At 41.7% G+C, this 13,020-nt stretch overlaps 1 protein-coding gene across 1 annotated transcript in view; it reads right to left on the bottom strand.

Moving 5' to 3' along the window:
* Positions 1-5,641: 5,641 nt before the first annotated feature.
* The window catches only part of LOC139461855 (microfibril-associated glycoprotein 4-like), a 33,901-nt gene continuing 26,522 nt past the window's right edge, over positions 5,642-13,020 (bottom strand). The window contains exon 2 of the mRNA XM_071243336.1: positions 5,642-6,394. Coding sequence (XP_071099437.1) covers positions 5,694-6,394 — 701 coding nt within the window. The 3' untranslated portion in view covers positions 5,642-5,693. The remainder of the gene's footprint in view (positions 6,395-13,020) is intronic.

The following is a 13,020-nucleotide window of genomic DNA, read 5'->3' as shown; positions in this document are numbered from 1 at the left end:
GTTCAAGTTCAAATTGTTATAATATATCATTTTATGCATTCTACTCCACGTACCAAACACCGTGAATATAGTCAACTCGAACTATTATCTCGACACGTATGTCATTTAAGAGGATGTAACTTAACAGGTCTCGGAAGAATCCTTAACGGCAGGTCCAGTTAAAAGCGATACAAAAGCGATACAAAATCGATACAATTATTATAAACCGGTCCGCAAGTTATAATTAGTCATAATAACGACACTCTGAATATATACATGAATGGGAGGACTGTGAGTAAGACCCGTGAAAATCCGGGGTTGAATAGGTCTTCAGCAACCCATGCTTGCCGTAAGAGGAGACTGTGCTTGTTGTAAGAGTCGACTAACGGGTGGGCTGGCTCGCTGATGTGGTTAATGCATTTCATCGTATACCAAATGCGTAGATCGATGCTCATGATATCAATAACTGTATTGTCTGGTCCAGACTCGGTTATTTACAGAGCGCCGTCATAAAACTGGAATATTGCTGAGTGCGGCGTTCAACAACAACCACACAAAATCAAACTTTACGTTAACGAGGCTTCACTATGGATCCAAACGAAAGGTCTCTTGGTTATAAGGCGAAAAAAACAGTCTATCTGAGTCGTCGACAATAGTAAAACATAACTTACAGTAAAGACGTTAATTCACTTTTTGTGGAATCTAAAATAGCTGCATGAAGTGGTGTAATATACCCCTGTGTGGTCTATTCCCACCAATTCACGGAGACTCTTCATGCTAATGGCATTGCTAGGACTAGCAGGAATGGCATGTTCAGTGATAATAAATTTTCTCTTTTTCACCAACACCTGGATGCTTGTTAGTCAGCGAGATGCTGGCAGAAGCATGCTCCCGTTTTATCTGCACACCTTACATGAAAAGAAAGGATTATATATTCGCCAGATTCAGTTTGAACTTTTTTCGCCGGAAAACGATCGTTTGCCCGTATGGGTCGCCATTATCTCCAGAATCACAGACCTGCACCTTCTTTGTACAAGAAGTCTTGTTTCGACTTGTGTTACGGTTGACATTTTGATAGGACATTAAGAAGTTCCACCTCGACGTCAGATCACTGAGGCAGATTTCCGTCATCACAGAGATCAAAGGCCCGATAGGTCTTTGACTTGAAGGAGGTAACATTTGTTCGGGACATTTATCAAATGATTCCTTGCCCACATAATCGTCAGTCTCGTATGGATGTACTTCAACATATATTACATTACTTTTATATGTAGTACAGGGTGGCCAGTGTTGCATGGATGTACTTCAACATACATTACATTACTTTTATATGTAGTACAGGGTGGCCAGTTTTGTATGGATGTACTTCAACATACATAACATTACTTTTATATGTAGTACAGGGTGGCCAGTGTTGTATGGATGTACTTCTACATACATTACATTACTTTTATATGTAGTACAGGGTGGCCAGTGTTGCATGGATGTACTTCAACATACATTACATTACTTTTATATGTAGTACAGGGTGGCCAGTGTTGTATGGATGTACTTCTACATACATTACATTACTTTTATATGTAGTACAGGGTGGCCAGTGTTGCATGGATGTACTTCAACATACATTACATTACTTTTATATGTAGTACAGGGTGGCCAGTGTTGTATGGATGTACTTCAACATACATAACATTACTTTTATATGTAGTACAGGGTGGCCAGTGTTGTATGGATGTACTTCTACATACATTACATTACTTTTATATGTAGTACTAAGTGTCTAGTCTTGTATGGATGTACTTCAACATACTGCCTTGTTTGGATGTATTTCAACATACAGTCTTGTATGGATGTACTTCAAAATACAGTGTTGTATGGGTGTACTTCAAAATACAGTGTTGTATGGATGTACGTCAAAATACAGTCTCCTATTGATGTATTTCAACATACAGTCTTGTATAGATGTACTTCAACATACAGTCTTGTATTGATATACTTCAACATACATTACATTACATTAATATGTAGTACTGAGTCGCCAGTGTTGTATTGATGTAGTTCAACATACATTACATTACTTTAACATGTTGTACTGAGTCGCCAGTGTTGTATTGATGTAGTTCAACATACAGTCTTGTTTGGATATACTTCAACATACAGTCTTGTATGGATGTACTTCAACATACAGTCTCGTATTGATGTACTTCAACATACAGTCTTGTATAGATGTACTTCAACATACAGTCTTGTATAGATGTACTTCAACATACAGTCTTGTATTGGTGTACTTCAACATACAGTCTTGTATTGATGTACTTCAACATACAGTCTTGTATCGATGTGCTTCAACATACAGTCATGTATTGGTGTACTTCAACATACAGTCTTGTGTGGATGTACTTCAACATACAGTCTTGTATTGGTGTACTTCAAAATGCAGTCTTGTATTGATGTACTCAACATACAGTCTTGTATTGATGTACTTCAACATACAGTCTTGTATTGATGTACTCCAAAATGCAGTATTGTATTGATGTATCTCTACATATATAACACTTATTGCATTACACATCTTTCACGTATCATATATATATCAAGATATATTACGAACTACGGATATAACGAACATGTTATAACTAAAATTACTTTTATTAAATGTATTATTTTCTTTTCGACGTGAAAACACCCTCCTCTACTCTGAGTATATCAGCTAGTATTTCTTTTCTGCAGATATTGGTGTTTGACGGTCAAAAAGCCCATACAAATACATTATTGAAATCAGGACTTCAGAGTCCTGTGATATGAGTTATATGACATTGTGGCAAGCCACCCGTATCCGGGTTAGAACAGGTCTTCCGCAACCCATGCTTATCTTAAAAGGCGTCTATGCTTGCTGAAAGATGAGACTAACGGGATCGGGTGGTTAGGCTCGCTGACTTGGTTGATGCATGTCATCGTATGCCAAATGCGTAGATCGATGCTCATGACCTCACTGTATTGTCTGGTCCAGGCTCAATTATTGAAAGACCGCCGTCATATAGCTGGAGTATGGCTGAGTGCGGCGTTAAACAAACAAACAAACAAACAAACAAACAAACAAATACACAATAGAAACAAGTATGTGAGTGGTACCATACACACTCGCCTCACTGATGAGAATTATCTCGCTCTTTATGATCATATTCACTAACGAAACCCTAAATCTCAGCAACAATAACAACTAGACCTTAAAAAAACACATTTTTTATCTCCTGCTGGCGAGTCTTGTTGGAGGTTTTATATGTGTTTTATCACTTGATAATTTAAAACCTCGGAGCTGTTCCAATTAAAACAACATAAGACCACAAACTTCTATCACTCGTTCATCGGATGTAATATTTTCCCTGAACTGTCTTAGAACATAGTATAGACGATACCATAATATTGGCAATCCAAAGAAAATCAGAGTATTTTATTGGGTATTTTAGTAATGAAATATGAAAGAGGTTTGTTCTATTCTGAAGGAGGCGACATTTCAGACGAAAACGAATAAATATTTCTAATTGCCTAAATAATCTTTAAAACATAAATCACGAATACGAGCCGAATCCTTTCTTTGCTAATAATCTGAATCATCAGTCAAACAGTTTTGGGCTTCACAGTGATATCTCGATCCAAGAAGTTTATTTGAGACTAATTGATTTAACTGTCCTTTAACTGTTCACATATGTTCATGTCACACATGGGACTGCTATTAAGGTCAATTAAAGTTGCACCAGCTGGGAGTTATTTAAGATAGGACCACCTGGTCCTTGCTTTCAGTTCCATTAAATAAATCACAGCCCGCTAACATGAACAGTATCACGTGAAGGTCATGGCGGTGTCCTTGACCATGCTGCGGCGTAGGGGCGACCAGTCTATATGCATGTTTATGTCACTCTTGGAAGCGTCCTTGACTAGTTTTTAGGAAGTAATTATGCTAATTGCAGGTATATACTGTGCACACATGCCACGTTATTTTTAAACAGGTTTTTGTCGCTGGTAATGTTATGATCGACAGCGAAATATTTTCTTTTGCACAAAGTCAATAACATTAATATTTCCTCGTACTTGTCGATGATGGAAAACATGTGTGCAGGTAATAACTCAGATTACATGTGGCGGCAAGGAGATCAAATCTTTCCAGAAACAAGTGTTGTGTAATTTATCGAGTCTGTTGAAGGCAATTATTGATCAGAAATAGTTATGTTTATTTTTGCGAAACAAAGCCCATTCCAGACCAGAAGGTACAATAAAAATATACGTTCGCTCTCTCATTGTATCTTCCAGCACTGTACCCGTACTCGTGACTTATAAATAGAGATACTCACCCGAGTGTCTTTTGATATCAAATATATCAACACGAGTTGGACAAAAGTGGAAAAATTCCGAGGCTTGCCGAGGATTTTTGCCCCTTTTATCAACGAGTGTTGATATATTTGATATCAAAAGACACGAGGGTGAGATTTAATTTATCATCTAACATCATTCTTCCAACTTTTTCAATCTGTAGACAGTAATTAGCAGTGTTTTCAGTGTAATAAATAATGCTTAACGGCTTCAGTGGCAGAGCCATTAGTGATGTCATTTGATTGTGACGTCATGGTAACCGGTGACGTCACAATGGTCTGCAAAGCATTGTGATGTAATTTCATTGCAGTGGTATCTACAGTGTAGATATCGCTTGATCTCATCCAACCGATTTCTCCTGTGGAAGACAGTTTTGGATGATAAATGGAAAATGGTTCCGGTCTTCGTCACTTGTGGCTTGTTCTCTATAACTGACATGCCATGGCATGGTGTTAGAAGCGTTGTTAAACTCACTCACTCACTATCAAGTTTAGGCGCAGCAAGTCGTGGTGCAGAGTTGGATCCCATGGTAATATCGGGATCCGCTGATCGTGTGTTTGAATTTCTGATTCAGCCTGATTATGATCCTTGGTCTGTAAACTAAATACCTGTCTCATTGTGTTTCATGAGAGGGTAGCATCTTCATCACGTTACAGAACTGGAATACTGTTTCAGGTCAAGTGATCATACTCGCTAACTCAAACAAAAACTGAATTGAAAGAAAGAACTGTGAGATTATAGTTGTGATTCTAGACGTGTAATGAAAGCGAAACATAATTTTGTCCCGAAATGGTCGACAAAAAGAGTTATGTTACCCACAGAATATAGACATTCTGAAACGAAAATCTGGCACATAAATTATAATGATCGTTCAATGATTTGTGTTAATCCTAAAACAACGACGGTTTCTGTGATCATGTAGTATAATAATTTAGTTCGAAGCACTCCTTCCATTTTCTCTCATGATTTAATGTGTGCTGGTGTTTATTTTTGCTGAAAAAGGACTCAATAGAGATTGTAAAGTGTTTTCTAATAAAATAATATGATTTCACAGCGGTTTGAGAAGGAAAGTAAACATTTTTGTGTCTGTCTCTTTCTTTACCTGGTGGATCAGTATGTGTGAATACATCAAGTCAACATCATCATCATTATTATTTGTGTTCTGTTGTCGATAAATTAATAATTATGACCACAACATTATTTCGTAATAAATACTATGTATTTCTAATAACGTATTCCTGGGAAGGGTATAATATAGATATATTTATTTGCTATACATATAACACTCATACAGGAAAATACAAAAGAACCTCTCACGGACGGATGAAGATAAACTCATGCATTCACTACCAAAATAAATCTACAACTGTTTCGTTCACCCTCTGTATTTTAAGTGTCGTCCTTTTTAAGGATTGTTCAATGTTTGGCCAATAGATATCATCCCTCGATCTGGTCCTACTGTTCACGTTTTCGTACCCACCGTCGTAGTAGCGGCCGTTGAAGTTGGCGTTCCGAACACACGTAGAGAACCACCAACCACAATGAAATTTAACTGCACAGTTTCCACGCATGCGCGGTGTGACATGGTCGTAGGTCAAAAAAGGCCCCGCGTGGACCCTTAGTCCACTTCCGCCAAAACCCGTATAAGAAAAGTAGTCCTGAGGCACGTGAAGCCTGTAGTGAGATGTCTCATTGTCAACCCGGAAGTAACTACTCTGGGAGAAGTAGTGCGCACTCACATCGTCCTCCTTGCTGGGGTCGGGCCAGTCCCACATGTCTATACCTAACCCGTACGCCCTCTGGCGGGTTAAGAGATGGATTTTTTCATTCCCCAGCCAAAACTCCGAGGTAAGGTTTCCGAAGCCGTGTTTGTAATCCTCCCACTTCCTGAAGAAGTTGAGGGAGCCGTCGAACCGACGTTGGATGAGGGTCCACACGGAGGTGGCGTGGAACTCGCACACCACGGTGAAGTGGATGGAGGAACCGTTTGGTCTGATGTGGTAGGTCCCATTGGTGGAGAACCCCAGGTCCCGGATGTCTTCACAATCTGGAACAGATGAGACACTTTGATTGAGATACTTAGATTAGACACGTTGATATATAGACATAGGTTGACCGCTGTGGTAGAGATATGTTGAAGAGACACTATCATTGAGACATAGAGAGATATTGATAGAAATAGATACTATCCATGCTGATAGATACATACTAAGATGAAACACAGTGATTTAGACATTTAATTAGAGTGAGTGAGTGAATATGGTTTTACACCGCTTTTAGCAATATTCCAGCAATATCACGGCGGGGGACACCAGAAATGGGCTTCACACATTGTACCCATGTCGGGAATCGAACCCGGGTCTTCAGCGTGACGAGCGAACGCTTTAACCACTAGGCTACCCGACCGCCCTATTTAATTAGAAGACAGTTTGAGATACGTAGAAGAGACACTATCGTTGAGACAAATGGCTACAACAAGTGGCAGTAGTACTTCTACACTTTCACCGCCACCACTACTACTACTACGTACATTGTTACTTCTCTTACTACGCTGAGACTATAGTAGTACACCAAGAGACAATTTCGTTTAACGTTTCAAGGCTCCTTTTGTTCCCGTGTTCACATGTAGTGGCAGTAAACAAACACAAGGCTCTAGTAACTTCAGACACTTCTGATAAATATCCTGTTCAAATGATGCACACCACCCAGCTGGTCATTTAGCAACACTGGACAACCGTGAACACCACCCAGCTGGTCATTTAGGAGCACTGGACAACCCTGCACACCACCAAGCTGGTCATTTAGGAGCACTGGACAACCGTGAACACTGGAGAGCCGTGCACACCACTCAGCTGGTCATTTAGCAGCACTGGACAACCGTGCACACCACCCAGCTGGTCATTTGGCAGCACTGGAGAGCCGTGCACACCACCCAGCTGGTCATTTAGCATCACTGGACAACCGTGCACACCACGCAGCTGGTCATTTAGCAGCACTGGACAACCGTGCACACCACCCAGCTGGTCATTTAGCAGCACTGGGGAGCCGTGCACACCACCCAGCTGGTCATTTAGCAGCACTGGAGAGCCGTGCACACCATCCAGCTGGTCATTTGGCAGCACTGGACAACAATGCACACCACCCAGCTGATCATTTAGCAGCACTGGAGAGCTGTGCACACCACCCAACTGGTCATTTAGCAACACTGGACAACCGTGCACACCACCCAGCTGGTCATTTGGCAGCACTGGAGAGCCGTGCACACCATCCAGCTGGTCATTTAGCAGCACTGGACAACCGTGCACACCATCCAGCTGGTCATTTGGCAGCACTGGACAACAGTGCACACCACCGAGCTGGTCATTTAGCAGCACTGGACAAACGTGCACATGACCCAGCTGGTCATTTAGCAGCACTGGACAACCGTGCACACCACCCAGCTGGTCATTTAGCAACACTGGACAACCCTGCACACCACCCAGCTGGTCATTTAGCAGCCCTGGACAACCGTGCACACCACCCAGCTGGTCATTTAGCAGCACTGGAGAGCCGTGCACACCACCCAGCTGGTCATTTAGCAGCACTGGACAACTGTGCACACCACCCAGCTGGTCATTTAGCAGCACTGGAGAGCCGTGCACACCACCAAGCTGGTCATTTAGCAGCACTGGAGAGCCGTGCACACCACCCAGCTGGTCATTTAGGAACACAGCATTAATGGTTATCCGACTCGAGTATACAAGAGCATAGATATCCCTTATGGGTGTCAGCTGTGAACAAAATCATTGAAACCTATTTCCCTCAAACATATTCAGCATAATTCATTCTAAAGGATTTTCCCAACTGCTCAGCTACATTCTGTTTGAACAGATCTTGAAGTACAACACGTTGTATCGGAACAGACACATTATTATCCGATAACAAACATTGTAATATAATATACGTCTTGGTCTCCGAGTTTGTGCCTCTTAAGATTCCGGTATTCGTGCCAATCTAAATATCTAGGACGCTTTCCCGTGAACCCTTGCCTGCTTTGCACTCGTTTGACCCTGATGTCATCACGATACACTAAGAGCCTTCAGATACGTGCTCGAATCACCATAATCCAGATTGACGCTCTTGTAAATACAGAATACAGTGTTGGTCTGTTTCATGACAAATCAAAATCTAAGCCTATCACATTGTAGGTTTTATATGATATCCTGACGTTTTTCTTCAAATGTAGGACGAGTCTTTTTTTAAGTGTGTTGTGTCCTGAGGACAATCCTTGGGTACAGATGCTTTCACTGAGTGCAATGGCCCGTGGCTTCCAGCTTAATTGACCCGTGAAGATCAGGTTAGAAAAGGTCTTCACCAACCCATGCTTGTCGTAAGAGACGACTAACAGGATCGGGTGGTCAGGCTCCCTTACTTAGTTGATGCATGTCATCGTATCCCAATTACGTAGATCGGTGCTCATGTTATCAATCACTGGATTGTCTTGTCCAGACCCGATTATACACGGCCGCTTTACAGATGGATATTGCTGACGTAAAACACCAAACAAAACAATATAACTTCACAAACAGTTGGTCTCCACACAGTTCACTGTGAAAAGGTACGTTCTTTAGGCGTGTTTGTTTCGTGTGTTCGAATCCTAGATACCCCCGATTATGTTTCATATAGCTGGACTATTGCTAAGTGCGGCGTTAAACAACAAACAAACAAAACAAAACAAATTCTGGCCTAAGTGTTCATTCACGGCCAGATTTGGCCTTTACAAGTACCTGGAACCGAGTCGCATATTACACCCCGGGTATTCGAGTTGAGGTCACACTACAGTAGGGCTGGGACGGGTAACTCGGGTACTCGGGTCGGGTGGGTACTGAGTAGGTACCCACAGGACTACCCGGACCCGTGGTTAGTCACGTGATATATTGTTTAATGGCAAACTTATCTGGAACTCCATGGTTACGCTACTAGTCACTAATGTTCACATTTCTTTCTGACTATCCACACATTCCTTCTGACTTTAAGTTTTTGAATAAAGATATAACTTAAGTCAACTTCAGTGTATGCATGACAAGTTCGTTTTATACGAGTATCTAAATACATTTTGCCAGTGCTACGGTCAAACTGTTCCCAATAGGACATTTGGACCTATCTCTTGAGACCTACAGTGGATACCCCGGTAGGGTCGGGTAATAGTGGGGTGGGTACCCGGGTAGGAAATTTGGACTCGTCTCAGCCCTACACGACAGACACTCGAATTTCGAGTATCACACATCCAGTACTCGAGTTGAAGTCGAGTATCACACTGTCAGTCGTCGAGTTGAAATCGAGAAGCATATTCAACCAGCACGATGACACGTGACCGCCTATTTAACCAGGAAATGGGATTCCAAATTTCATAATTTACCAGAGGCAACCTAGATCTACCGGACTGTTATGTAATCACGCTTCATACTGTATGAGGGGCGTCAGATAGACGAGAGTACGGCGTGACCTCTGCCTTACTACCCCACCGGCAACATCTCGAGACTGTGAACGTTGTGTACGTTCAGTATACAAGTGGGTGACGCCACTTTAGTTTTTAGAAGCTTTAAAACGGGCACACGACAGTGAAATTCAAATATATTACTGGAGATAAAATCTGCTCTTTGCGCGTGAAACATCGCCCAAATTAAACTTCACACGACTATTCCTTTGAACCGAATGATTGTTTCCGGGTGAACGTCCTCGGTATAAACTTGTCTCCAGGTTGAAATTTAGGGGATGATAACGGTCCTGGTTCCTGTGCTGATAGAGTCTTTTGGAATACCGGAGCAGACTAGGGCCATAATATCCGGCGCATGTCGTAAGTGCAGACCCAAGATCCGGGGTAGAATAGGTCTTAAGCAACCCATTCTTGCTGTAAAAGGTGACTATGCTTGTCGAAAGAGGCTACTAACGGGATCGGGTGGTCAGGCTCGCTGACTTAGTGGATGCATGGACCTATGCTCATGATGTTAATCACTGGATTGTTTGTTCAAGACTCGATTATTTTCAGACCACCGACCAACTGGAATATTGCTGAGTGCGGCGTTAAACAAAAAACAACAACAAAAAAACGTAAGAGCAAACTAATATGAGTACTTGGTGGTTAGGATGTTTAGCCTGACTGAATCTGTGTCACCGTAACGCGGTGTTGTGGCTCGGTGTTCGTGCTGTCAACCATTGGTTTGTCAAGCCCCGATTCACTTGTTCGCAAGGACCCGTGATATTTTAAATTACTCAGACTGGAGTGTGGAACAACATTCATTTATTAATCAGCAAATGATTAACTTTGTGATTACTCTAACCCTGCAATTTTAGAAATATATTCATTCTTGGTCTTGGTATTATTTGAGGTAAGGTAACATGACGACAGTTTTTCATAATCAACACTGATACACAGGATGATACTATTTTTAGAAGTCAAGAAAATATCCGAAATTCTTGAGTTGTTTCGTATCTGCATATGTACCTATCTAACGTATCAAACACAACAGCAGGTTTTCATTTGTTTGGTTGTGAGTGTAGGAGCATCTGTGATGTCAGCTGATGTCTGTTTACCTACACCGCAGTGAAGGTTGGTTGTCACGGAAATAGCACCACTGCCAACCTGTTACGGCATCTGGATGGGGGGCATCTCAAATAAACAGTGGCTTATTCTCTGATATTTATATTTTTTCATAAATATTGTCGAAACGCGTTTATCCTTTGTGTGTATGATGATGATGATGATGATGATGTTGATGTTGATGTTGATGATGATGATGAGGAGGAGGATGAAGAGGAGGAGGGTTACAAAGGTTTCTACTGATATCTACAGCACAGTTTGCCATTAAAAATGTATTTTTGTATTGTCCTGTAAAATTGCTGACTGCGACCGCCGTCATTTGGGTGGAAGCTGACCACAAACAAAAATAAACCGACTGCGTCGTCAAACAACATTCATTAGCGCACCTGCACTTGACATTTCCTTTCTTCGTAAGGAAACATAGAGAGAGAAAACACACGAAAAATACACCTTTTTTACAGACTGAATTAAATTATTTAGATCGTTAATCAGATGGTGTTGAGAAGAAAAACAGCATACACTTCTTGTGTTTCAGCAAGTCGTAAATAACATTAGATGACTCGAATTTCTATAATGAAACACAGTTTACATACTGACTGTCGATGTTGCCACTTAAGTAACCGGCCAAACAATTATCGGGTATGAAAAATGTTCCAGATAGACGTTCCAGATAGAAACAGCATGTGCTGATTAACAGTAATGAGACGGAGTGAACAGATATACGGCCCCTCTCGGTGTTCTTGCAATATGAGTTAATCGCCAAGTAATTGGCCATGGTGTAAACATGCACGTGTTTTAACGGCTTAGCATCCTTGTTACAAAACTGCACGTGTGGCAGCGCCATCACAGCGCTGACAGCGAGGAGCAACACGTGCCTGCCACGGCTGTCGTGTAGTCCGATACTGCAGGTCTCCTTACAGACTCTAGTGTGGACTCCGTGCAGCGTCGAAGCAACCAGTAACGTGAAGATGACGTTTTTCAGTCACCAACGCCTGTTTATAAGTGAGGGTGCCAACCCCGCCCTACACTGAATCCTGAATACCATCTAATTATTCATTGTGAATCTTGTTGCTCATCCCTGATTCCGAATACTACTTAACACAAATTTCAAAAGCAATGATTTGTTTGTTTGTTTGTGTTTAATGCCGGACTCAGCAATATTCCAGCTATATGACGGCGGTCTGAAAATAATCGAGTATAGACCAGACAATACAGTGATTGACATCATGAGCATCGATCTGCGCAATTGGGATATGATGACATGCAATCAACCGAGTCAGCGAGCCTGACCACCCGATCCCGTTAGTCGCCTCTTACGACAAGCATGGGTTTCTGAAGACCTATTCTTACCAGGAATCTTCACGGGACTCAAAAGCATTGAGAAAAGGGTGATATCAGAAGTTAAATTACTGAAATAATATCGAAAAAATATCATCCATGAAGGATCTTTATTCGTACACCATTATTTTTTTATAAAATGTTGAATCTGCGAACCACATACCATTATATTTGCGTCCCGCTTACCACTCTGAAAAGTCCTGAAAACCCTCTAAATAAACCACCGAATCCTGCGTACCACTCTGCAAAGTCCTGAAAACCCTCTAAATTAACCACCGAATCCCGTGTACCACTCTGCAAAGTCCTTAGAACCCTCTAAATAAACCACCGAATCCCGCGTACCACTGTGCAAAGTCCTGAAAACCCTCTAAATAAACAGCCGAATCCCGCGTACCAAAATGGGGTTGATAGCCTCATAAAGTGGGGTTGAGTGGTCCTTGCGACGGGTGGGTAGATGGTGTGGGGATCTTATAAGAGAGGGCATTGTGAGGGATGGTGAGTGGAGGTACCCTAAACTAATGAATCTCCCCACAATTTACAGTGACACCTCTATAGCCCCAACCCCGCTTGTCTGGACACTTGATGGGTATTTCAATACGTAACCAAAGAAGCATTGCTCCGTACCCATAATCCATTCTACCGGAACTAAATTAACCGGGCGAAATCACTTGGAACGGTGAAGTCTGGATTAACGAGGTTTCAAACAAGTCGTTTAGGGGTTTTCTCAAAACCAGCGATACACACCCTGAATCCCA

Source organism: Haliotis cracherodii, unplaced genomic scaffold (assembly GCF_022045235.1).
Source record: "Haliotis cracherodii isolate W230 unplaced genomic scaffold, xgHalCrac1.p SCAF_15, whole genome shotgun sequence".
NCBI classification, from domain to species: Eukaryota; Metazoa; Mollusca; class Gastropoda; order Lepetellida; family Haliotidae; genus Haliotis; species Haliotis cracherodii.
Note: the sequence above shows the minus strand (reverse complement) of the source record. Positions and strands in the feature narration are given on the sequence as shown.